Source organism: Sturnira hondurensis, unplaced genomic scaffold (assembly GCF_014824575.4).
Source record: "Sturnira hondurensis isolate 20B ecotype Veracruz unplaced genomic scaffold, ASM1482457v3 Scaffold0002638, whole genome shotgun sequence".
Classification (NCBI taxonomy): Eukaryota; Metazoa; Chordata; class Mammalia; order Chiroptera; family Phyllostomidae; genus Sturnira; species Sturnira hondurensis.
The window spans coordinates 11,995,705-12,023,303 of NW_028075269.1; the positions used below are offsets into that span (position 1 = coordinate 11,995,705).

Consider the following 27,599-nt stretch of genomic DNA (forward strand, 5'->3'; position numbering starts at 1 on the left):
AAATCTGCATACCCAAATTAGAGCCTGAAGCTCCCACCAGATGTAACTCCTGGTGTCCATGTGTTGGTTTTTAGCATGGTGCTGATTCAAAGAAAGGACAATTTAGTAACGCTAGGCCCTATTCCCAGCCTGAATATCATAGGTTTTTGACGACTCTCCCAGCTCCCAGTGAAACAAAAACAGTCCCAGGGAGAAGAGAGTTAGACACTGGCGGAGGTCTGAGGTCACAGCAGCCTGCAGTCTCCTTCCCTGGCAATGAGCAGAAAGGGCAGGAGCTGGTCTGGGTAAGCGCACTGGATAAACACAGTAATTATTTCAAGTGAGCACATTTGCCCTTTATGAATACTACCTCCCTACCATCTGTGGCTTTGCAGATAGACCTGAACGCTAGGGAACGGAAAGGCCCAGGTGTGGCTTGGTGATACCAAATACACCGAGCCCAGTGCTTTCCAACACTGCAGGCCATGTCTAGTTCTACTGGAGCACCTTCTGAGTGGAAAATTTAGCAAAGCAATTCCTTAATAGTGGAAGTTTCTGTAGGCTGATGCCGCCAGATCTCTCTCCACTGCCCAGCAAAGCGAGGCCATGTGATGAGACAGCTGTCGGATAATTAGAAGCTCACACAATGAGCCTATAATTTCCTTCAGCCATAACTTCTCCATTAAATTATTAAAACAGCTGTTAATTTTGCACTCGCTGCCCCATTCTTTCTCATACAAATCCATGAGTCCTGCCCCCACGACAAGCTGGAAACTTTTTTTTAAATTCTGACTCAATAAGGAACAGATAATGGGGCTGGTGCTAAGTTTTAAACTATTCTCAGAACCTGCTTTTTATTAGCATCTGATATTCCTCGCTCTGCCAAGAGCCCCTAATAATAGGCTCAGTAGATATGGGGGTGGATTCAGAGTCCCTGCCCCCACACTGCAGCATCCCCTTTTCTGGCACCAAAGTCTTTATTCCTCCTTCGCTGGTTCAGAGAGGTAGTAACAAGAACATTCCCTGGGGAACCTAAAAGCAACTGGATTCGAGATCTGCAACGGGCATCACCCCTCTGGCCTTCTGCTGCCCAAGTCCAAGAACTCGGGGAGGAAACAAGAGACAGTTTGTCCCAGAAATTGCCCTAGTGGGTCAGATCCTTGAGAACGAAACTGGTGTTTGTTGAAGGGACTTTTCCCGAAGGTATTTGGTACGTTTGGAAAAGAATGCTGGAAACACCACCGGTGTCAGCTCTGAGCACTGGGCACCAGGAAGCCGAGGTTACAGCTGTGATGGCCCCACGTGTGGGGTTTCCCAGCTCCCTAGAGAATGCCACTGTTGCGGTGAAGGGGACTGGAATTCTGAGACAGCTGGGCATTTCCAACAGCCCCCCAGTTCCCCAGCCCTCACTAGAGCCTGTAAGACCTGGTTAGTGTCAAGAACGTCCATTGACCAAGAAGTCAGAATCTCTCTCTGACACTGTTGTATCTCACAGACCCTATGAAGGACACCTAGAGGTTCACAATCTTCATGTTTCCTCTAGTCCCTTCTTCTGTTCATTTTTAGTCACCGTGGCTATTTCTTGGCCACAAGAACACATGTGAGAGAGGTTCTGCCAGGGAACTCCAGACTTCACAAGTGACACACCTCTTCTGTAGAGTCTTTCTGAGTACTAGATGGTCCAGCTAAAGAGCACGGTGTGAAAACGCCAGCACTGATCAGCAGCGTCAGGAGACAACTTCGTGGACTACAATGACAGGGCTGCATGGCCACTGGATTCTTGGTTAAAATCCTTGCGTTCCCACCGTGGCTGGGACAAGGTGTTTGTTTGCTCTCTTGGACAATAATACCCAACTCACCAGGTCATTACAGAGCTTAAATATAACACTTACAAAAGCACCGACAGTAATCTAACTGACACTCAATTTTAGTTTCCTTTCCTTGTCTTAAATGGCCGAAACAGTGCCAGACAGCGTTAAGACAGTTTATTTACTGCTGAGTTTTTGAAACCCACTTTGGAAACCAAGGATGTTTGTGCTTTTTACTAAAAGAAAGTCCCAGAAGAGTCCAAGAGGCCAGGGACCTGGAAGGTCCCAATGTTGTATGCTTCAACCCCGTGGAATGACTAGAGAACCGCTCACAGAACACGAGGAGTACAGCCTTAAGGATAACACCTCTGAACATTTGTAGAATCCTCCCCAGGGTAGAGGCCTGAGCTGGCCTTGACCCAGCGGATCTGCTCATTTCCAGAAAGGCTTGCCACCAAAGCAGAAGTGAGAAGAGGCCAAGGAAAAGTGAAACTTCAGGCCTGGGTGCAAGACTCAGGTGGGGCGTTTGATCATCCCAAACTGGGGACCTCTACTGAAAATAAGGATTATGCCACGGCCAAGGCTCACACTGGGCAGCCCAGTCCCCCCAGGCGTGTTGATTCTGAAGTCATTTCTACCCACCTCTGGTTCTGTGTTTGAAATTCCCACACAACTACAATAAACCAAGGGAGACTCCTTTGGCACGCACCCTGCCTGTGAGCCGCAGGGAACCCGGCCACGTTCCCGCTCGCCTTGAAGCGAACTGCGTCCTCCAGCTGAAGCATCCTCCCCGCTCCCCCTCCAACCCCGTTTCTTAGACTAATTTCTTGTTTCTTCTTCAAAACCCCATTCAAACACAACTTCTGTTGGGAAGTCTTCGTGGAGTCCCAAGTTTACTTTTTCTCCGATGTTCCTCTTGTAGCTTGCTCATGCACACCTGTGCTTACCTCTCTCAAGGTATTTTTGTACTTGTCTTTTCTCTCCACTAGAATATAAACTCTTTGAGGGCAAGGTCTCAACTTATTTGACTCTGTCTCCCCCACATCCGCCATGGTTTCTTGCATAAGATAGATGCTCGACTATTGTATGTTGAATGACTAAATGAATAAGTAAGAAATAGACTTTTTAAAAAGCATGTTATAGTCACGGTTTCTATGTGACACTCAGTCTTTTCAGAACATTATTCTGAAAGACTAGAAAGTCTGAAAAGGAGCAGAAACAAGAGCAAAAGCACAAACAGCTGCATTAGGGAAACCAGTGGGTGGCAGGAAGGCGCAGGTCGGCGCCACACAAAACTGACCGTTCCTTCCTCCTGGCTTTGATCCAGCCATGCCCAGGGCATGGTGGCCCGGGCGCTCAGGGGAAGCCGCAGCCATGACCCAGTCTGGGCTCAGCTAACGAGGCCTTCAGGGGAAATACCCAAATGCCAAGATCAACCTCTCTAAATTTGGATCCTCCGAAATGGGGTCCTTCTGCCAAGCAGCATGAACACTCACTGTCCGTCCAGGACTCGATGGGATTCTGATTTTGAGGTGCTCTCCTGATTAACAGAACTCTGGATTTGACCTCAGGTCTGGGAGGTTCTTTCTCTGGCTCCTGAAGCTTCCCAAACGGAGCCTTCCCCATCAGTCTCCGGGACAGGAGAGTGGCTGGGATATGGACTAAGTATGTTAATTAGCTGCAGCGCCTTTAGGCACCTGCAGAGGCTGGGCAAGGTGCACCACAGCTGGGACTTTCTGGGCATTTTGGTCACACCTTACAATTGCTTTTCCCTTCCTGAGAAGAGCACACTGACTGTGTGCCTTTTCTCTCCTTTAGACTAAGCAGCCAGCCTTGCACCGACCCCCGACCCCCCAACCCCCGTCCCGGGTCTGTTCCAAGCAAGAAGATAAGTCAGCACCATGACCACGCAAATGGCGCGATTTCCCAGGGCTGGCATTCAAAAGGCCACGCTATGCTTTTGAGGGGTGATGTTTCAGGATTTCCGAAGCCCCCCACTCCTGGCTCCAAGGGGCATGAAATATCCTGAGGGACCTGTTTCTTTGCATCCCAGCAGGGGCCCCAGAGTGAAGCCAGATACCCAGGGGAAAGCAACCCCGTGACTGACATCAGTGTTGAAGAGCCTCTCAGACGTCTCCCTAAGAACAGGACCTGCTGGGGGGAATCCCCTGTCATGGGTCCTGGCCAGAACTGCACCCAAAAGCCTCTCCCCCAAAAAGGAGGGGAAGTCAGGACACTGGACATAAACTTTGCCAACTCCACGCTATTGCCCAGTCAGTTCCCAAGTCAACTGTGTTTAAAACTCTCTGACCTCAACAGCGTTGCTTGAAAGCTAGCAATTTTCTTTTTGTTTTTAATCTGGGTGCAAGTTTCGCATGTGTACAATTTGTGAAAATTAACCGAGCTGGCCACTTAGAAGTTGTGCGCTTTTCTCTACACACGTTAGGCTTGAATAAAGCATTTGAAATAAACTGGCAAACTAAATTTGGGGTTAGAAGTAAATATATACAACTTATTCAGCTTCGGCCTTCCAGTGGCTGATTCCCATATTAACGATTTGCCAGCACAAGAATAGGTGCTAATTTTGTCCAAAAAACCACTTATACTTTGGGAATGCGTAAGAGTGGCCTTCCGAGGAAACGGAACAGTGAGGCTTTGGGGCCGCCCAGGTTACAAGACAGTGACGTGTCTGCAAAGCGGGAGTCTGTCCTCTTCGTCTTCCTTCTCTTCCCCCGCGCCTGCACCTGCAAACCATTCTCACACGTTTCCTCGTTTGTCTCCCACAAGAAGAGTCCCTGCGGGCTCTTCTCCTTGCGTTGATCTTTTAAATGATAGCCAATAACCATCATTCCATCAGTTTAACGTATTAACGAGTACGTAAATAATAACTTTCCATTCACACCCATTAACTGATTTTGTCCCCGCGACAAAATAGGTCCATCTCAGAAATGAAGAGACCGAGGCTCCGGGAGAGTCTCGAACTTGCCCGAGCTCATGAAGCGGAGAAGGGGCAGAGAGCTGGGGCTCCAGTCAGGGGGTTCCACAGCCAGCACTAACCCTGTCTGTCCCCTGCCTTGGGGCCCAGAGTTCTTAGGGTACATCCTTCTTAGGGGTGTTTGCACAGCAACAGACACATTGAAAACGTCCACCTCCACTACGTCACTAGTGACTTTTAAGATAGGCAGTGCCAGCTTCTGGAGAAGGAAGAGAGAGAGAGGAGTGGGCTGCTAGGTGAGGGAGAAGGCGAAGAGAGCTCTGGGAAGCCATCACCCGTTGCCTGACTCAGACAATCCGCGCTCCTGCCTCCCTGGCCTCAGAGGCCCCATCTTGGAGGGTGGCGTACACTTACCTGACTCCTCCCCCCAGACAGCCAGAGGGCGCAGGACCCATCCCGTTCCCACAGACTCAGCCCACACAAGCTGATGTACAACAGCCACCCAGGTTCACTCTAACTCCAGGTCTTCACCTGGAAGGACTCCTCACCTCAGAGGGACTCAGATGTCTGGTCCTCAGTAATGGTAAGGATACAAATGATGATGAAAACCGTGATGAGAGCAGCTAGCATTTACCCAGAGCTTACACGTACAAGACACTTTTCTATGTATTTTAGATGCACAAGCTCATTTAACTCTCACAATAACTTCACGAGGGAAATACTATTATTAGCATCTTCTACTGAAGGGGAACCTGAAGCATTAAGTTGCTAAACTATTTGCCCAATATCACAGTTTGCAGGTGGTAGAGTCTGGATTTGAACCCAGGAAGAACTTGCAACAACAGGTCAGCCCACACTCTCTGACTAGAGAAAGAGCAACTTCCAAAAAAGGTGCTCTCTGACATTAGGTAACTTGGTGCTAAAAGCAAACATTGACTGGAACATCTGGCCGAAAGAGTGATTTTGCTTTGGGGAGAAAAGTCCAGAGACAAGAAAGCTAAGCTAACGCCTAGTCCGAACCAGAGCCTGGTGCAAGAGCTACAACCAGTCGTCAAGAATCCTAGGATCTCAGGCCCCGAGAGGCTTCCAGGCCCCCCCTCAACCATGGACAAATGACTGTCTGGACCAGAGAGCCCAAATTTTTCTCTGGATCACTTGTTATAATTACAGGTCTTCAAAACTTAGGTCCACACAAAACCTACATCCAAATGTTCATAGCAGCTTTCCTCACAGTACCCCAAACCTGGAAGTGACTGAGATGTCCTGGGTAGGTGACTGGATAAATAAACTGTGGTACACCTACACAATGAAATATTACTCAGCACTAAAAAGAAATGAGCTATCAAGCCACGAAAGGACATTGCTATTACTAAGTGAAAGAAGCCAATTTGAAAAGGATATATATACTGTGTGCTTCCAACTACATGACATTCTGGAAAAAGCAAAACTATGGAGACAGTAAAAACAGAAATCAGAGGTGAGAGAGGGATGCATAGGCTGAGTACAGAGGAGTTTTAGGAAGTAAAAGAACTCTGAATGATACTACAGTGTTGGATACAAGTCATTAGACATTTGCCCAAACCTGTGGACTGTGCAACGCCAAGAGTGGACCCCAATGTATACAATGGACTCTGGGTGAGAGTCACATGTCAGTGTAGGTTCATCAGCTGCAGCAAATGTGCTGGGGGATGTTGATGGCAGGGAGGTTGTGCATGTGTGGGGGTGGGATGTATATGAAGATCTCAGCTTTCCTGTGAACCTAAAACTGCTCTAAAAAAATGAAGTCTGTTAAAACAAATACACGTCTCCAAGGCCCATCCCCGTATATCTCTATTTGGTACATCTGGGTGGGGCTTGTCCCTCCGGACTTTTTAAAAAGCACCTGGGGCCTCTTTTGTGGTCAGCACGTGTGCTCACGTCCGGGCAATGCCTGAACAGCGCAGTGAAACGGCGCTTGTGACTTCACACAACTTACCATCTTGCCATTGGGCGACTCTGACTCTTCGAAAGCCCTTCCTCTCAGGCAAGCCTAGATCCACAGTGGACTACATCCTCTTGCATTACCCATTTCCCCCCCTTTTAATAGCCATTTGCAGCTCATCGCGTTCAAGGACTGTACGACTCCTTATATTAGAACCTGAAATCTTAATTGAGTCTTTGACGTGGCTTTTTGAAAAACCCTTTCTTGAGCCTCCAACCTACCTTCACGCCTCTGGAGCTGCTGCTCACATTTCATCACACTCATACTGTTTTCTTAATGTCTGAATGTCTGCCCCCCTAGACTTTAGACTGTGAGGGAAGGGCCCGAATCTACCCCTGGACCCAGCACGTGTTCCGTAAGACTCTGTCGAGAGACATGATTTACAGGCACTAGGGGGACCCAAGTCTGCAGGGTCTGGGAGGCGCCTTAGGCAGCAAGTGGCAGGAGCCTGCCCAGCTCAGGCGCTGGGTGACAGGTTCCTGCTCGGGGTGTGGGTATGGAGAGGATCCTAACAAAGCGGGAGGAAAGGATGTACCAACTCCTTACCCTGGAAGCTGGCCAGAAGGGGAAACGAACATCTGACGACCTCGCCAAAAAAAACCACCCAGGGCCCCTAATTACCACACACAGTTATCACTCGATTTTCATGCACGTCCTGAGGTCATTCCAGCGCCACCTGTCCTTCACACCCCTGGGAGTGGTCTGCCGAGGTCGGCCCCCTGACCATCAACCCCACTTTACTCCACAGCCACTGAGGCAAACCCCCCTCCCTCCTCCCAGAGGCTTGGGAAAAAAGGCTCAGTCTTGCCCAACCTATAAAATCTTTCATCATTGTTTCTTCCTGGGTCAGGGAGTGGTCTGGTTGGTTCTCAAATCATGACATCAAAACAAAGACCACGTCCTGTCTTTACATGAATCTGCTATATAATGACAGGCACAATGCCAGGCACCTAATAGGTGTTGAGTAAAAACCAGTAGATCAAATTAAATGATAGGACAAAATGCAGCAATAAGGGTTACATAAAAATCTACAGTGTCACTTGAAATGAGTTCCCTGGACTCCAGGGGCATCCTTAGGGCTTTGAGTTTTTTAGCAGGAGCCATTTTTCCTCCTCCCCCTACTCACCCCCTCCCTGTCTACCTTAGTCCCCCATTCAGGTCCACCCAGCCCACCATCTCTTCCTTGAGAGCAGATTCAATTCCACAGTCCATTACAAAGAACTCATCATTATATGGAATCGGGAGACGAGAAAGAGGTCTGACATCACACAGCACCCAGCAAACCCGGGATAAGATGTCACCGTAAGCATCTTTGTTCCTCTGCTTTCCACTCCCTACAGTTTCTTACTTGCAACTTCCTCAGCCCATGGAGCAAAACACAGGCCTGGTGGATTATCCAACGGCTGCCCAGCTGTTGTGCCACGGGCACGCTCCTTGGCACGGGTCTCTTCCCCATCCCTACGCAGCTTACCCTGGACCCCCACAGAAGTCTGCTCTGCGCCACCCAGAAAAAGTGATCTTTTCCTTCTGAGTTACACCAGAAATTACAGATTAGTCATAGAATCCACTCGCCCCCTATAGGCAGAGCCCTTTATTGCAAAGTTCAACAACCAATAGCTCTAACAATATGAATGATAAAAAGTCGGGAATTAATTCTAAAACCGCTTTTAATTTGCAGTAGAAAATTCCAGTAAGTTGCCAATCATTTAAAGTTTCCTTAATGAAGCATCGAGGTTCTCTGTTTCAACCTTGTTATTGAGAACTACTAAAAGTGTTTTTCCACTTTCTTGTCTAAGGAACATGATAAAACTTGAGTGAAGTGAGCCAGCTTTTCGTCTCGGGGAGTGTTGGAATAAATGTAATACACAGTTTTTGAGGTGTTAGTCCCATGACCATTTTCCCCCACCAACTCACTCTCTCAGTTTATGTAGGTGCTTATAAACTCAAGGGGGAACACAGAGAGTTTTAAAAAATGGAATTCTCTAACATTTAAAAACTAACAGATTTTATGTTAAAATCCATATTTCTCCAGCCTCTTAAAGTGCTGGAAAATCTAGCTATCTTCAGATCTTGATTCCTTTAGTGGCAACAATCAGCTAAAACTGAGAAGTGATTGTTCTTTAGACAGACAGGGTTTTTCCAGTCTGCCATAGTCCCCTCCAATCCCTATTGCTCACTGACACAGAGACCAAGTGTCAACTATCACTCGCCATCCTGCTTGCGCTGCTGTTTTCCTGAAAGAAGTATTAAAAGGAGAGTGAACTACCATCTGGTTTTGTTTACACACCTGCCGGCTCCTTTGAGTTCGCAGCCCTGTCCCACTCAGTGGCAACATTGTACAGATGGCGCTTTCCCTGTGTGCCTAAATGAAATCCCCAAACAAGAATAATATCTATTGTACAGATGGCACTTTCCCTGTGTGCCTAAATGAAATCCCCAAACAAGAATAATATCTATTTACCAGGCCACAAAGTAGGTATAGTAAGGTTTAACAGAGTGAATCACGTTGTTACTAAAGATGCCACATAATTCACAACTTTGAGCAAAGTTTCCCCGGGGGCAGGGGTGGAGGGAGTGTGAAAACAAGAAAGTGACTGATCTGGGAGCTCGCCTTCCTTGACAGCAGGTAGAGGCAGTGCTTAAGGATCAGTCAGGGACCTGCTAGCCGAGGACAGAGGGAGGAGCAGGGTTTTCCCGGTCTTCTCCGCACAGCTCCTTGTTATCAGTAACCCCAGGGGTAGAACTCCCTAGAGTAGTGACTCAGCAAACGCCGAATGTGGAGAATGACTTCAGCCTTTTCTTTTTCACAAGTCTGCAGTGGGGGCGGGGGCGTGCAGAGGCGGTCATTTGGACCCCAGCCTGTATAGTCAGGCTGGTCAGCAGTTTCTCGCAGCATCTCTTAACACATATTTTATACAATGTGAGGAGTGATTATTAGTCATTTTACAGATGAAGAAACGTGATTAAGTAATTCGTCTGTTGTAAAATAACTAGGAAAGGGCAGAGGTGAGAATCACACCCAGTCTGTCTCTATCAAAAGCCCAATTGTTTCTCACCACAATACGGAGGCTGCAAGAGCCTGGGAAATCAATGTGAAAATATATAAGCCTTAGATGTTTTTTTAGTGACTGCATCATAGACGTGGCCAACCTCAACCTCTTAGCTCATAGTTCTTCAGGAATATTTGTAAAACTTAGTTATTAAAAGCTGGATTCCCCTAGGAGATTGAGCATATAGGTGGCTTTTGGCCAGATTCTTTCCAACTTCAGCCATAGCAACAGGAGTTGCAAAGTCAAGGGCAGCAGGGTGAAGTCAGAGGGAACTCATCAGCTGAGGCCCAAGAGCTCCGATGGCCTACAGTCACTCCTCACCTGTTGATCTCAGCCCATGTTGACAATCTTGACCTGAGACAGATCATCTGGCTTAGCTCTATGGCTGAAGAAAATGTTCAGAGAATAATTTTTCATTTGAGATTTTTCATTGAAGAATGTGAGACCTCTTTTTTTTTGGAGAAAGGAAGATGGTCTGTCATGATTTAGCATTAGGGTCTTAGCAATGATGCAAAGCAAATATGATCTGGACTCAGATTGTTCCCTGTAGAAGATAATGATGAAAAAAGGTTACTTGGTCAAACTACATTGCAAAGCTATAGTAATCAAAACAGTATGGCATTGTCATAAAAGCAGATACAAAGATCAATAGAACAGAATAGAGAGCCCAGAAGTAAAGCCACATCTATATGGTCAATCACTCTATCAAGGGAGGCAAGAATATACAACAAGAAAAGGAGAATGAATATACAACAAGAAAAGACACTGTGTGTCTTCAACACACAGTGCTGGGAAAACTGGACAGCCACATGCAAAAGAATGAAATCGGACCATTACCTTATACCAACTGCAAACATTAACTCAAAATGTATTAAGGGCTTGAACATAAGACCTGATACTATAAAACTCCTGGAAGGAAACAAGTAAGCTCCTTGATATAAGTGTTTGTGATGGTTTTTAAAACCTGACACCAAAAGAAAAAGCAACAAAAACAGAAATAAAGTGGGACTACAGCAAAATAAATAGCCTCTGCACAGAAAATAAAAGCATCAAAGAAAATGAATAGGCAACTTACTGAAAATAGAAAAATATTTACAAGTTATGTCTGATGAGGGGTTAATATCCAAAATACATAAAGAACTCAATAGCAAAAAAAATATCTAAATAAAAACCAAAGCTCTGAATAGATATTTTTTTCCAAAGGAAACACACAGCTATCCAACAGGTACACAAAAATTTGAAATGGAAATCAAAACCACAATGAGGAATCACCCTACAGCTGTTAGAATAGCTATTATCAAAAAGGTAAGTAATGACCAGTGTTGGTGGGGATGTAAATTGGTGCAGCCACTATGGAAAACAGTATGGTATTCCTCAAAAAGTAAAAAATAAAACTACCATATGATCCAGCAATTCCATTTCTGTGTATTTATCTGAGGAAACTGAAACCACTACCTTGATGAGACACATGCATCCCCATGTTCTAGCCGAGAAATGGAAACAACCTAGGTTTCCATTAAAGAATGAATGGATAAAGAAAATGTGATACACACACATACACAATGGAATATTATTCAGCCAGGTAAAAAGAAGTCCTGCTATTTGCAACAATACAAATGAATGTTGAGGGCATGATGGTAAGTAAAACAAATACTATGAAACCTCATTTATACGGGGAATCCAAAAATAAACAAGTAACTAAAGAGAACAGAACAGATTGATGGCTTCCTGCAGAGGCAGGAGGTGGAAGGCAGGGGAAATGGGTGAAGGGGGTTATAAACAGGTCATGGGGACTTGTGTTAATGTGTGGCGCGGTGACTATAGTTAACAACGCTGTATTGCATATTTGAAGGATGCTAAGAGAGTAGACCTTGAAAGTTCTAATTACAGGGAAAAATTTTGTAACTATGCAAGGTGGTGACTGTTGGCTAGACTTACTATGCTGATCATCTTGCAAGGTATACAAATATCAAATCCTTGGGTTGCACACCTAAAATTAGCATAATGGTGTATGTCAGTTATATAGCATTTTTGTAAGAAAATAAGAACTACGCTAGATTCTGCAGTTTCCCTTGTTGAGAAGTTGGTGTTAATAGTTCCATAACAGGCATTCTCAATAAATGATAGAAATTTTTAAAAGACGGTTTTTCTCGGCACTCCCCACCTAGCTCCCTTTGTCAGTGGCAAGATAGGTCAGTGCTTAACTGGACACTATCGAATAGTTTCTTTTAACCACTGGGCTTGAGATTATCAATAACTACCGATTATACTGCTATCATTCCGAGAGCATAGCAGCTGTACAGTGTCTATAAGAGGGACTATTATTATCCCCACTTTGTAGACAAGGAAACTGAAGGGACTAATAAACCTAAACGCAGCCAGGAAGCAGCAGAACCACAGAGCCAAGCCTGCGTGTCCAACTCTGAAGCCCAAGGGTTAAAGACTACATCAAGTAACTGAGCAGCCAGTCCAAACACTCCACCCTTTGGTCTGCGCTTTCTAACTAATGAGAGCTTAGAGCAGGGGTCAGCAAATAAATCATGGCCTACCAGATGGCCTTAAAGCCTAAAATATTTACCATCTGACCCTACACAAAAGGAAAGTTAGCTAATTCTTGCCTTAGAGGAATGGTAAATGAAGTCCCAAATGTTCCATTCTGTTTACCGAGTTCTCTATAGTGCTTGGGACCAGAGGGTTCTATGGCTTGTTTTTGATTCATTAAATATTTTTATGGACCCTACGTAATAAAATAATTTGGGGGAAATCAATAAAAGTTAAGAAGCTGTGGTTTCCAATATTTACCTCTTGGATCATTGCAGGCTATTGGCTAACCAAAACCCAGGAGGGTTTTGCCAGTCCTGAAGAATTTGGCCCGTGGTGCTGACCCACTGAGTGTAGACAAAAGTGGTCACCGGCTTCTCCGTGGCCACGATGATGGGGAGTTTGAGGGCATCCTTTCACTGGCGTGCAGCCAAACTGAAAACTAGCTGTTTCGATGGCTGGCGGCTTGCAAAGCCAACAGCAACAGTGACAAAGAGGGCAGTTAGTAAGGCAATGAGTAACTATTCATTTTATTCATTGTTTTCAAATGTAGCCAGAGGTGTTTGGTAATCCTCCCGTAAAACAGATGTGTGCGTCATCCCAGAAGCCGGGAGTTCTCAAGTCATGAAACTCGATTCAGGGTGGTCCGGAATCAGGTCTTTCCACTGGTGCAAGAACATGCCAAGAATCTTACCAATAGTAAGTCACCACACAATCTAGTTTGGGTCAAAAAGAAAACCTGCCCTGGGCAGTGGGCCTCAGTTGGTTGGAGCATTGTCCTGTAACTGAAAGGTTGCAGGTTCAATTCCCAGTCAGGGCACACGCCTGGGTTGCAGATTTGATCCGCTGTTGGGGTGCGTATGGGAAGCAACCTATAGGTGCTCTTCTCTCACATGGATGTTTCTCTTTCTTCCCATCCTTCCTCTCTCTCTAAAGCAATGAAAAAAAAGTCCTCTGGTGAAAATTTTTAAAAAATCGATGAATCTTTATTGTCTGACTCTATTTATGTGGCCAAGGTTTATCTGTATAATGAGGCCTTGGCATTGGCTGTCTCTACAGTTCCAGCTCTATGCGTATGTGGGGTGGGAGCTCTACTAACCCTATAGAAATAGTCCGGGAACACATTGCTGACTATTACCCATAATTCCTTATAGCTCATTCATCCTATCAGTGTTGTTAAACTTATCATCCATGTTATCATTGCTATTATCCCTACTTACAACATAGATAATAATAGTAATAATAGCCAGCATTTGTTAAATACTTTGAATGTACCAGAGGTCATTGTTGAGGTCTCTGGAACAGGTGTGCGAAGAACATCCTGCGCTCTGCCTGTGCTTTCTGCCTCTTAGACCAGAGGTCAGCAAACTACAGCTGTGGGCCAAATCCAGCCCACTGCCTGTTTTTGTAAATAAAGTTTTATTAGAACACAGCCAGGTCCATCATTTACCTGTTGTCTGCAGTTGCTGCTGTACTACAAGGACAGAGTTGCTGCAGCAGAAACACTAAAGTTGTTTTCTGGCCCCCTACCAGAAAAAGGAAAAAAACCTGCCTTGCAGACCCCTTCTCTGCACACCTGCTGCTCCTGCCTACCTAGTATCACTTTACCACTCTTTTGATTGGAGCCTCTGGGCTCTCCCCCATGGCACCTCCCCTCTCATCCCTGTGGTTTGGTACAGCTGACCCCGTTGTCCATCTCAGGCCTGGCAAATCAATGTTTTTTGATCTGGTCACAAATATTCAGGGGTGGGAGGGTGAGATTCAGACCTCAGAATTTTGCCAGAAATAATGACAAGGAGAGTCACTTTTTGCTGAGGTTTCTGAGCTGCTAGGACGCAAGTTCAGAGCTGCCAAGAGCCTGCATGGAAATGACCTGCCCGTATTTGAAGACAAGGAGAGATGGCGAAAGGAAGAGTTCTGATGATAAGATTTTAGCCTCTGGCTCCAACTATGCCTGAAGCTACTTCTAGACTCTTCAGCTAATAAGCCAGCACATTCTCTTGTCAGTCTCAGTCAAGCTAAGTTAGGTTTCTATCACTTGCAACAACAACAAAACAATCCTTTGAAACAGACATAGTTATTTTCCATACTAAGACTTGCCTGTTCGATGTCACATAGCTAACGAGTAGCAGAAACTAGCACCCAGGTCTACAATAAGCATAAGTTGAAGAGAAAGGAAGAAGGGATAGGTGGATGGATGGATGGATGGATGGATGGATGGATGGATGGATGATTAGGTAGACAGATAGATTGATAGATGTATAAAACGACACACATATGTGTATCTACCAAGATTATGGATAATATTTCTGGAAGGGTCACGAGAGAATGAACAAAGGGGCATCTCGGGTGAGAGGGAGACTCACTGACCATCGCACAATCTCAAGCACAGCTTGCATGGTTTGCCACGTGTGTATTACTGTTTTGATGTAAGAATTAACTGTAAGAGGGAATTACCAAAATAGTCCACAACAACCCTCTCGGTTTCTTCTCTTTATGACCAGAACCCCATTTCCTCGGCCTTCCTGGTTCAACTTTTTCCTCTGAAACTTTGTTCCATGGGCCATTTCACAACTTACCCTCACGTGAGCTCTACTCGTGTGTCATTTCTCTGAGCAGAGAGAAGAAGCTCTTACCAGGTAAATAAGTTGCAGGGACACTGCTCTTTGGGGGTTTGCCCCAGCTCAAAGGTAAAGCAAGGAGGATGGCATTAGAGTCCAAAGTCTGAGCCACAAAGCCTCCAGTCCATCTGGGCACAGCCGGGTCCAGGACAGAGTTTTGTTTTCCTGGCTGTTCTCAGCCTGACCACCAAGGCACTAGAAGTCTGAGCTCCCTGTTGACTTTAGATGAGTCGGTGAACAAAACTGAAGACTTCAAAAGAATGGGATATGATTCTGCATCAGTCCACGTCCCGTGACCCAGATACACACACACACACACACACGTGTTCAATGGGAAGAACATGGGTCTCCTGTAGAGCCCAGGGCTCCCCTTCTCTTGTTCCATGATCCCCAGCACCTCACTTTCGTCGTGACATCCTCAGTTTCCTTTTCTGCCCAGGGAGAGAGGATTGTAGAGAAGATTATACTGGATGCACTCATTTCTGCCACATACCTGCCACATACCAGCCGTGCTGTCCTTTCTTGTTTCCCCTTTCCCTGTGGCTATTTCAGAAATTAGGACTGCTTTGTAAAGAATTCGGTTGACTGAATGACAACACAAACCTCTGTCCAAATGAACTTGAAGACTGAGAAAACTCCGCAGACACGGCAGGGAGACTCAGATTGCTGCCCTCTTACATAACAAGTTACGTAAGGGCCCCCTTATTCCCCACCATGCCCTCTCGGATTACGCTGCGCAGGCTAAGGTCAGAGGAAATTATGCAAGCATAATCCCCAGAAATCAGCGCCCCAAACAAGGACCAGTTCAAGAAGCAAACCAGCGGTACTAGCGAGAATCTCTCAGAGGCCAGAAACTGCTAAGCATCATAAAGCACAAGTCGAGTACATTTGGTTGAGAGTCGGGGAGGAGATTGCCAAGTATTTTTTAATGGTACATCAGCGTGCCAAACAATCAGAATAGAGGCTGGGACTGCAAGAGACCAGGCCTTAGAAGGTCACCTGCAAGGCTGCAATTAACCTCTTAAGGGCTGCCTCCCAGGGAGGAGGGGTGAGGGACCAGAGAGGCAGGGGGTAGAGCAAGGGAATTGGCACTTAGGGTGGGGGCACATTACCAACAAGTATGAAAATATTTCAGTGTTTTAACCACCAGCTGCCTATCAGTCCTGGTGAGAGACAGTTTGAAAATGGTCCTGGCAATGAAAATGTTGAACCCATGTCAAAGAAAGACCGGCGGCACGCGAAGCATCACCAGCCATACACAGAAAGGTTCTCAATTGCCTTGGAAATCAGGGAAAAGTACATTAAAACAATTTTGGCACATCAGATTGGCAGAACTTTTCTTTGCAGTTATAATAACGTCTATGATTGGCAAGGACATGGGAAAATTAACGTGGAAGTCTAAATTGTAAGGCAGGGGTGGAGGGAGGGTTGATTTGGGTGGCTTCTAGCAAAATGAGAAGTATACAATATGTTTTGACCCCCCAACATTTTTCTTAATATCTGTCCCAAAGAAATGTGTGTGTGCACGGATATGTATTCTTTGTGGAACATTTGTAAAAGTCAAACCTGAGGAGTAACCACAATTTCATCAATAGGGGGTGGTTGAATATCTGCTACATTCTGACTCAGTGAAAGACGAATGCACCTGTTAAAAAGCATGATGTATCACTGTATAGACTGACATGGAGTAATGACCAAGATAGAGATCTATACAAATTCTACCTGTGCCTGTACATTTATTACGCATGGAGAGAAATGCTGGAAGAAGAAGCAAAAACCCATTTGCAGGGATTAACTTGGTGAATGAAGGAAGGTCTTAGCCCAGTAGGAAAGGGGGCTATTAAAATATAGGGTGGGCCCTGGCTGGTGTAGCTCAGTGGATTGAGCGTGGGCCTGCGAACCAGAGTATCACGGTTCGATTCCCAGTCAGGGCACATGCCTGGGTTGCAGGTCAGTTCCCAGCAGGGGGGCGCATGAGAGGCAAACCTACATTGACATTTCTCTCCCTCTCTGCTCCACTTCCCCTCTGAAGATAAATAAATAAAATCTTTTAAAAAATAAAATAAAATAAAATATAGGGTGGGGCCAAAGTAGGTGTGAGTATGGAAAATAACAATTATTATTATTTATTTTGTATACTCACAGCTATACACCTACTTTGGCCCCACCTGTATTTTTGTTGGTTTTTTTTTTTTGTAGATTTGACTTTTAAAACAATGCCATATTCAAGTATCAGGCTGTATAATTAAATCATAGTTTGAGGCACGGTGAGTCAGCTATCTAAAAGTTTGGAAGAGAATAGTATATATTGTTAGTTCAGGAAAATACTAATTTTTAAAAGAAGCTGTTGTTGATTTAAAAAGTTGCCAGGGAGGTCCTCAGCTCTGTGTGCTGAAGTGACTCTGGAGCTCACCCACCACGGAGACTGATAAAACGTAATCTCAGCCCGAGGTGACTCTGAGATTCACACTCAGGAAACAAAGCAAACAACCTGTGTGGAAGGGACCGGGGTTAATTTCTCTCCGAGGGACTGTGTCTCCTGGGAGAGTGCGGCGCCCTTCCTTCTCTCCTTTACAATGAGATGAATGCGGGATCTCTTCCCCTTGACCAGAGACAGAGGCAGCTGTGTCCCATTCACAGCGGCGTCCAGGTATCGGGAACAGCAGCCCACGCTGGCCCTGGTCGGTGCGGTACAACCCTGGGACATCTTCTCTCGACGTGATAATAATCGCAGGGTGCCAGTAGGCTTCTGCTACTGCCCCTCTCTGACCCATTGTGCAAAACCTCAAACAAGACACAAAAACCCACATCGGTGTGTCCTGTCGTGTCAGGACGGCATCTTCAAATGAGGACAGCCCATCATCCGTGCAGCAACACAATAACAGTTAATGATAATAATGATAATAATATATGTGCGCCAGGACCCGAGGCCTCCATTTTTACACACACATACACGCACACATGGATCTGGTATGTTTGAAAGACTGGTGACCTTCGTGACAGACGCACCAACATTGTGAATTCCTGGAAGACTTCTGCCTAAGCATCTACTGCAGTGCCCAGGTGACCGTTTCACAGCAGGTGAAACACCTGGGACCCAAGGTTCACGCCTGAGAAGTGGCTCCACGCAGAACTCAGACCCTTGTTTCTGTCATTAATTTTTTTTTTACATCTGAGACCCAAACGTGATCAGGGTTATTGATTTGTTCATTCACGCATCCATTCAGTAGATATTTGCTAAGCTGGGCTTGGCACTGTTTACCTTCGACAGATTCAGCAATGGACATGATGGAGGCTTAAATACTTACGGGCGGTTGTAAACAAATAATGTCATGTAATATTGTAATTACTGTAAAGAACAATGAAGTGATGCAATGGTGAGTGGGCTAGAGAGCATTATTTTATACATGGTAGTCCAGAGAGTGACATTTAGTCAGTGACAAAGTAAGTAGGGGTGACCATGTGGGATCTAGGGGAAAAGCATTCTGAGAGTGGGAACCACAAGTTCAAGGGCCTTGAGGCAGAGGCAATCTGGAGAATTCTAGGGGCAGGGAAGAGGACCTCCTCACTACTCTGCCCACTGGCAAAATTCTGTGAGTTCTTGCTTCATGGGACTAAGGGACTCTCCCTGAAAACGTACATACAGAAAAGTGTCCCTTACAACTTAGGAGTCCTGAAGCCCTTTATCCTGGGCCCTCGGTCGAGAACCTCGACGCCACCCCAGCCACCTGAGACTGTGGCTTTGACATGGCAGCTCCAAAAGACCAAGCCCTGGCCACCATGGGTGCAGGAGAGACCCTGAGGAAGCCACGTCCATTCTTTAGAAAACCTGCTGGTTCTGAATTTCAAAAAAGGTGGGAGGTCCTACCCTCAGTCTGGGGGCCCGAGAGATTGGCCTGGGGCAGTGAAGAGCCCAGCCCAAGCTGCTCACTGCCCCTCTGTCTGCTGGACACCTGAGCCCCTGATCAGACCAGGTTCCACCCCTGCTGTGAGTGGGAGGCATTTGGAGTCTCCAGAGGCAGCCAGAGACTTGAACTGCTCCACTCGGCTGAGCAGCTCTGTTTCAGATCCAGAGTGAGTAACTGACGAATACTTTGGGTCTCCAAGTTATGTTCTGACTGCTCCAAAAGCCAAAGAATTAATAACAGTAATTCAAAAAATAATACATACGTTGACGTAAACAGCGTGCTGCATCCAAGCAACCCACTCCCTGATGCTCACTGTGCCTGTTTCTCATGCCACTCCTGCTTCACCCCCGTCCCCACCGGACTCGTGGTGTTAAGACCATCACGCCCAATAATGCTTGCTAACTACCAGGGTTCCAATTACTGCTTCACCATAAAACACTTCATAAAACGCGTGGACTTGGCTCCTGCTTTTTGCAAGCAGCCTGGCCCTCCCTCCTTCCTCTGAGGCCCGAGGAAACCCAGCCCTGGGGCCTGCTACCGTGTTGTGTGATGATTGCGTCCACCCCGCAGAGGGGCAGCGGATGAGTTCATTTCCCGATCACACTGTGAGACAGGCTGGGTGCCAATCATGACACCATCCGGGGAGGCTGCTGGGACAGGGAGGGGCGGTCTTGAAGCTTACACCCCCCTCCCTCCTCCTGCACCACGTGCACCAAGAAATACCCAGGGTGGGGAGCCCAGGGACAGGGGCGGGCAGGGTTAACTATGACCCCATTACCCACCAGACTCTCCTGGTCTCTTAGAAAAATAAGAAATAGTTTTATACTACGTTTTTTTCAGATTATATAAATAACCTGCACTTTGTTTAGAGAAAGATATGTAAAAGCAAGTGACAACCATTGTAAATCCTGTTGTCAGGGAAGTCTAAGGAACAGCCAGTGTTTGTACCAAGCACTGTTTGAAGTGCTTTAAGAACTCGTGTTCTCCCTGAAACCTCACAACCACTGTGTAAGGGTAGCACTATTTTAAGGCCCACTTCGCAGATGAGAAAACCAAGGCACAGAAAAATGGAACAACTTGCTCAGGTCTCATGGTCAGCAAGCTGAGGAGCTGGAACTCAAACGCAGACTCACGCTCTTCACGCATTTCGACTACAACTGCCCCCTACCGGAGGCTCCAGCTCCTGCGGCCCCGGGGTCTGGCGTAGAGCAGAGATGTCTCCCTCCCTCAGCCTCCACAGGCTGGCCCTTCTTTTTCTGGCCCTCCGACCTCTGGTGAGCTTCCCTAAGGACCACGTATTCACCAGTGTCTACAGCAGCCCACTCAGAATGCGTTGAGCATCTAGTAGCTACACAGGACCATGGGTGGACACAGTGACTGGGACCCAGCCCTTGACCACAAGCAGAGACGTGACATAAAAGCCAACTAACGAACAACCGAAATGCAACCAGACTCTAGGCTCCGTGAGGGTGGGTTCCTCTCGTCTTCACTGCAGATTCACAGCAGGTGCTCAGGAATTGTTTGCTGAGTGGCTGAAAGAATAAGATAGTCAGACCCTCAGCCTGTCACCTTGGCTCTCGTCTGAAACAGTGAAGCCAGAAATGACTTTCCAGGTGAAGGGATGGTTCAGCTGAGACTGAGAAGCTTGCTAAGATCTGAGAGACAGACAGACTCAGATCATACAGGTGGCCCAGTGCCAGACACGGGAAGTCAGACTTTGGGAAAAGACGTGTCTGCAGTCACAGGTTTGAGCGTTAACTACTTGAACTGAGAGGACGGGCAAGAAAAAAGACCGCAAGAAGAGTTGAATCATGAGAAATAGCTACCTCTGGGGAAAGAGGAGGAAAAGAACCCTCCGTAACTCAGACAGAAAGGAGCCACAGGCGAGTAGGAGAGGCATGAAGGTGTCGTAAGCGGCCGTCTCAGGGGCTCCCCACAGCTGTGTTCCTTCAGAACACCCCACTAAAGGAGTCCCCTGGTCTGCCCTGGACAGCTGTGGCCGCTCTGCACACTGGCTCTCCTGAACACCCAACGCGAGGCCTCTGGACCGCCTTAAAGACCAGACCAGATTACAGACTGGTCTCATGTCAGGGGAAAAACCGAATCCAGAAGTAGCCTCTTCCTGGAGCAGCGTGTTGAGAAGTGTCCGGAAGCTGAATCCAGATTCGAAATGAGTGAGTTCTGAGATAGATTAGCAGTATCTGCCATGGACACAAAATTGTGTCGGGGCCACATAGGTGGCCACATTTGCCATCCTCGTGTTCAGTAATTAGCATTTCCTTTGTGTCTTCGATCCAGGCCCATGGAGAGGAGAGACTGTCCTGTTTACCTCTGAGTCGCCCCTGCTAGGTGGGCACTGGGAAAACAGACCACTGTGCTCAGCACATGTTTGTTAAAGAAATGACCTAACTCATTGGTTCCTAAGAAAACTAAAGACTATGGTACATTTACACAATGGAATTCTATGCTGCAGAAAGAAAGAAGGAGCTCCTACCCTTTGCAACATCATGGATGGAACTGGAAAGCATTATGCTGAGCGAAATAAGCCAGGTGGTGAAAGACAAATACCATATGATATCACCGTTAACAGGAATCTAAACCACAAAACAAACAAACAAGCCAAATATGACCAATGACACTCAAATACGGAACAGGCTGACAGGTTCCAGAGGGGAGAGGGGAGAGAATCATAGGGGAAAAGGGGAGGGACTCACATGAACAAGTATAAAGGACACATGGACAATCACTAAGGTGGGGGGCGGAAATGGGAGGGAGGTGGGGAGCACTGAGGTGGGGGCAGGGCTGGGAATGTAAGACAGAATACTGTACTTGAACAAGAATTAAATAAAAATTAAAATTAAAAAAAAGAAAACTAAAGACAGAGAAGCCAGATGCTGTGAGGTTTAGAAATGCAGAAAAGGCCGGAAGGGCCTCTTTCTCTGAAGCCAGCTTCCCATTCTGACCCTCCCCCGAGCCCAGGCTCCCTGTGACAGGTCTGGGCTCCACCTGGATTGGGCTGGGTCCTCGTGCTCAAGGGAAGTGCCCAGCCCAAGGACAGCATCGGGACAGTGTTACCAGAGGAAGAACTGCGACCCCAGCCAGCGGATCCTGGCCCTGAGGCATAGAGAGCCACGGCGGGAGCAGCTGTGAGCCCTGGCCAACACGGAAGCATTCCGCAGGCACCTGCTTTTCCAGAAGAGAGGCATGAATGCAAACAGCAGAAGCAGGCCTGGCTTGGCCTCCCCCGGGGTTGGCGAAGGAGCTGTCTTAACTGGGTCGGGCCAGCGAGAACACTCGTTTCTGAGGGTCGCCTCTCAAGTAGTTATTGATGAGCAAACCCAATGCTCCTCTTCGCTGCCACCCAGCCCTCAGCAGGGTGCCTCGTAGGAAGCAAAGACACAGTAAATTGGAGAGAAACATTACATTTAAAGAATGCCTCAATATACGGAGAGGAAGGCAAACAGGTGAGAAGTTAGGGTCCGGGAGATAAATAACGTTCTAGGAGGAGATAAGAGGAAGCATGTGATTAATTGCCCAGGGAGCCACGGCAGACACACAGCAGGGCTGCTGGAGTTATGACGACAAAGAGGTTGACGGACAGTTTGAAACAGAGTCCCAAGGGGAAAGGCCGTGCGCCGGGTTTGGAGACTGTAGGTAGACTTCCCACAGGGGGAGAACAGCGGAGAGGAGACGCCAGGCAGAGGAAATAGAGAACAAAGCTCGGAGACAAGATGGGAAAGGCAAGCTTCCGAAACAGGTGGAATACGGTGGGAGGTGACTCTGGGAGCGAGGTTCCAGGCAGAGCCATGAACGGGGTGGGGGCAGTATCGCAGGAACCCAGGTAGTGAGGTGTGAAGCTTGAATTAAGGTGTGAACCATACAGCTGAAAAGGAAGATGAAAAGCCAAGGCCACACTGAAGGGGAGCGTCAGGAAGAAACAAACCGAAGATGCAGAGGAAATCGAAAGCCTACAGGCCACCAGGAACACGACATGAAAGGAAACGACGGGCAATTTTCCAGGTGTCCTTAGCAACATGGATCCTTTCTGTGAACTACAGACCCCAGACTTCCTCCAGCCGCTGCCCAGGGCTTGGAAACCAGTAACTCGGATCGTTTGTTCCTGTGAACCCCGCAGAGCTGTCTCCCACGCCTCAGCACCTCGTCTCCACCTCGTCTTCCTGTCCCTTGGTGAGAACATAAAGAGGGAAAAATGTCCCTCTCCAGACTCCCAGGGCCCTCCTCTCCAGGCATCTACCTGGGAAAGTCCTGAGAAAGTCCTGGTCTCCCCGTGTCAGAGGCAGGTATCCAATTGCTACTCCTCGTGGGGCATCTGCAGGTCACAGCAGCCTGGCCCAGGTGCTTGGATTTCCGGCACGTTCCTCCGTGATTCCCTACTTGCTGCCCGCCTGGGAGGGAGAGGGCAGCACGCAGTCCTTGGGTTCGGTCGAAGGGCCATTCTAGTCCATTGTGTCCTGATGGTTTCCAGGAAGGGGCAGAAGTCCCGTAGCTGGGATGGCTGTGAACAGGGGCTCTGGAAGCAGGAAGACCTGGATATAAACCCCAGTTCTACCCCTTACCAGCTGAGAAACTTGAGGTGCATTTGTTAACATCTCTGAGCCTTGACTTTTCTCGTTTATGAAATGGAAGCCCTGAGGGGCTCACCAGGCGAAGGGCTCATTCAGGGCACCCTCACGTGGTGTAAACTCAGTAGCTATCTGCCGGGACCTGCTGGGAAATATTGGAAGCTCACTGCTGATTTTCAGGAAATGCCGACTGATGATCAACGAAAAGAGGACCAGCTCACAGTCTCCCAGGCCCCAAAAGTCTGCATGAGCCTGTAACTCATTAACTCTTCATGTTCCAGGTCCTTCTCACAGATCAAGACACCAGAAACCTCTTTCCAACTTTGTTTTATCTCACAGGACGGGGGCGGGGGTGGAGAGAAGATGGTACCAACATTTACCGAGCGCCCACACTGATGGCAGCATGGAGCTAGCCATGTCACAGACTTTATTTACCCCTTCTAATCCTTACAAAAACTCGGAAGGTACAAATGTTTACCCTGGATTAAGAGAGAAGGGAAAGAGGGGCTGAGGTTGTGAGACTTGCCCAAGGTCCCAGAGCTAATGAATTGAAAGTGGGGATTCCGACCCAGGTCTCTCTGACTGTCTCACGCTGTATCCTGGCTCCTGACTTGAGCCAGACCTGAAGCCCAGCCACCAGGGGCTCTTTCCGCAAAAGGGCACTGGGGTGAGATTTTATCCCAGCTTTTGAATTTGAGGCGCTTGGCTGAAGCGACAAACATTTTGGTGATTTATTCCAAAACCCTTAGCTGCCCCAGCAAGCCTGGTTGGGAAGGTATCTGGCTGGGAATGGGGCATCTGCCTGGTCTGGATGCAGACCTTGGTGGGGGGCAGTGACCCCCTGCCAAGCACTGAAGGCGCCCTGTTCAAAGCCCAGAAAATACCAATGGAAGGAGCCTTCAGGTTCCATTCTTGGACCCCCTAAACCTTGAACCCATCTTCTCTCTGGAAGAATATGCTCAAGCCAACCAACATTCTTATTTCCAAATACAGATTTTCTTNGCTGGGAATGGGGCATCTGCCTGGTCTGGATGCAGACCTTGGTGGGGGGCAGTGACCCCCTGCCAAGCACTGAAGGCGCCCTCAGTTCACAGCCCAGAAAATACCAATGGAAGGAGCCTTCAGGTTCCATTCTTGGACCCCCTAAACCTTGAACCCATCTTCTCTCTGGAAGAATATGCTCAAGCCAACCAACATTCTTATTTCCAAATACAGATTTTCTTACAGAGTAAACCCATCTACCCACTATCCTCTTTAAATGAAATCAGCTGGCCCAGTCTTCATTTGAGAGATCAATCAGAATCATAAACTAATAATTACTATCACTTATTGAGTACTTAGCTCTCCTCCAATAACCTAATGAAATAGATATTACCATTAGTTCTACTTTATAGATGGGAAAACTGAGCTTCAGAGGGGTAGCTAGTTTAACTCAAGTCAGGCAGCTGGTTAGTGGCAGAGACAGAATCCAACACAGAAATACTTTCCTTACAGGAAAGTATAGGAGGAAATACTTTCCTCCTATAATCCCGTCTTGCTCTGTGATAAGGAGCCCGTGTTCTGCCCACGCTCTACCCACTCTCTACTGCTTTCACCGGGGGTGGGGGGTGGGGGTGGGGGGTTGGGCTCCTCTCCACCGCCCTCACTGACCCACCCTCCTCCCCTCTCACAGACAGCCCAGCATCTCCTTCTGGGACCCCGGAGCCTGTCCGAGGAGCATTCCAGACCAGCGCATCTTCCTGCCCACATGGACATATGTGTGGCCATCTTGCCCACTCAGCCCTGGCCCCAAGAATCTTAATAAGCTAAAACCGGTCTGGCTTTCAAGTAATATATCATGACCTCATGAGATACAGTATCACTGTGAGGACCCTGCATGTAAGTTAAAATGCAAGACGAAAAGCTGCATAGGATTGCATTTTTACAAACACCACCCATTGCGTCGAGGTGAAAAATAAAAAGGCATGAAAGGTATCCAGTGGCTGCTTGGAACACTGGGATGGTGGATGGACTTTTGCCTCCTTATTGATTCTTTTCTTTGTGGTCAAACTCCCTACGGCAACTGTGAATTAACCTTTCTAATAAGAAGCCAAAAGTTACCAAAATAAGCTGATGCACCGTAACAAGTGTCTACGTTACTCAGAGCAAAGGCAAAGAACCGCTTCATCCATAAGTGGCTCCACTGACACATGTCCCCTCACCTCGCCGCTCACACTTGGGGCACTGGCTGCGAACTCACACCTCCCTCTAGCGTGACGCCCAGGCCTGCCTCGGATGGGAGTGGGAGTGTCGGCATGTCAGCGGGGGGAGGGAATTACCTTAACCCGTCCATGGCCCCTTTCCAGTCCAAGCCACAGCCTTCTCTGGAGGGAAGGTTTAATGACTGAAAGCCCGTGACGCAGCTGGACTATTTTTGGCCGGCAGGCGGGGCAGGTTAGCTCTTTATCCACTCCTGCCTTGGCCGAGGTCACAGAGAGGAGGCTTTTCCATCCTGCCCTGGCGCCAACCCCCGTCCTTCTGGAAGGCACTCCAATGCCGCCGCCCGAGGAACCCGCCAGGCTCCAGCTCACTTCCCCGAAGGACTCGCACAACCTCTCCCCCTGGGGTGGTCACTCCCAGCTGGAACGGTAACATGCCTCCGGGTGTGCCGTACTCCACCAGAGGCAGAGAGCCGCCCTTGTTTTCTAATGTGCCGCAATGGACGCAGTTCGCCCTGGGGACGAGGCTGGGAGGGTGGGAGTGAGACGACGCGAACCCGCACCGCACCTCGGGAGAAACGGAAGGGAACAGTTCCTTTCAGGCCTCCTTGGCAAACGTCACCAACAGCAGGGTGGGCAGGAGCTCGCCCTCCACAGGAGGGGAAGCACCCCTGGACAGGGTTGATGTCCACTCCACTTCCTGTTAAGTAACATTTTAGGCTTTATTATTAGTTGTGCCTTTTGCTCCCCTGGCTCCCAGTGACTGCTTCCTACTCCTATTTCGTTTATCGGCCAAAGCTTCACCTGAAAGGATGTTAGTTAAATAAATAGAGAACATGACCACAGCAGTTAGTGCAACACGAATATCCATTGTCAGCTGAGGAGGGAGGACTTCAACAGATGTGTTAGAACGGTGATCTGGGTTATCATCACTAATATTCTTTAAAATCCTATAAGCTTATCAACCACTGAGAAAAATTCCACTCCTAGGAAGGTCCTTAGAAACCTGTGGGTATAGCCATTTCATAGATAACGGGCCAAAGACACAGGCAACTACGAGATGACAGAGGTCTCCTACTGGTAGCCCATGGGGACAAGAGACCCCCTCGCAGTAAAAAGAAAAGCATGCGGGCAAAGGCCCCCGTATCGGCCCAGTCCTTCAGGTGTGTCTCTTCTCCCCTGGCAGAGTGGCTCCGAACCAGGGTCAAGTTTATCACGTCTGCAGGTAGTTTTTTTTGGCTGTCACACCCAGGAGACTCCCAGGGTGATCCTCCTAGACAGAGACAGGGACACCGTCAAACACCTCCCACAACAGAGAATTATCTGGCCCCAGATGCCAACAGTGCCAAGGCGGAAAAACACTGCCCCACGAGAAGCCAGAGAAGGCAGGAAGACCCGGGAGAGTGCAGGCAACTCCTCACACTTCGAAGCCCTGACCACGCACACCCGCCGCCCCACAATGCCCCTAAGGCTGTGCCTCACACGCCAAGGTGCTCGTCTGCTCTGACGTGTACAGGAATAGGTGCCAGGAGGCCGGCCCGGCCCCACCAGAAACACGCCACGTCTTCCGAGAGCAGCGGTTTTCCTCAGAATATGCCGAACTGCCTCACTCCAAGACACACACTGTCCCCATACTTCAATTTTCTGAAATGGAACGGGATGTATAATTAGTTCCCCTCCAACAGGCTGTTGTGCAATCAATGATGTTTCATAAGTAATTACATATGCATCGGAGAAACGTGGTAGTTTAAGACATAATGTTGATACTGAAACAAGCACAAGTAGACAATGGAGCGTGATGTAAAATCTGCTTGAATTCCAAGGACAAAGCACCGGCCTCAGAGATTTTCTCCCCTGCACAGGCTCCTTCGGCCAGGGGGCGTTCACACACCTCTGCCTGGTTGGTAGAAAGGCATCAGGTGTAGACCCTGCTCTCGGGATGCAAAAGGGCCAGTGGCCAGAGGGTCAGGGGATGGAACTGACCCTGGAGGGCTT

The 27,599-nt window shown here is 47.8% G+C and overlaps 1 protein-coding gene across 6 annotated transcripts in view; it reads right to left on the reverse strand.

The window, feature by feature from the left end:
• The window catches only part of SLC1A2 (solute carrier family 1 member 2), a 141,263-nt gene that overhangs the window by 61,381 nt on the left and 52,283 nt on the right, over positions 1-27,599 (reverse strand). The window contains exon 1 of one of the 6 annotated variants that reach the window (XM_037040507.1): positions 25,725-25,787. The exons of the other annotated variants lie outside the window; for them this stretch is intronic. Within the exon in view, the coding sequence (XP_036896402.1) occupies positions 25,725-25,738 (14 nt within the window). The 5' untranslated portion in view covers positions 25,739-25,787. Of the gene's footprint in view, positions 1-25,724; positions 25,788-27,599 lie in introns of those variants that run through there. 6 annotated transcript variants of the gene reach the window in all.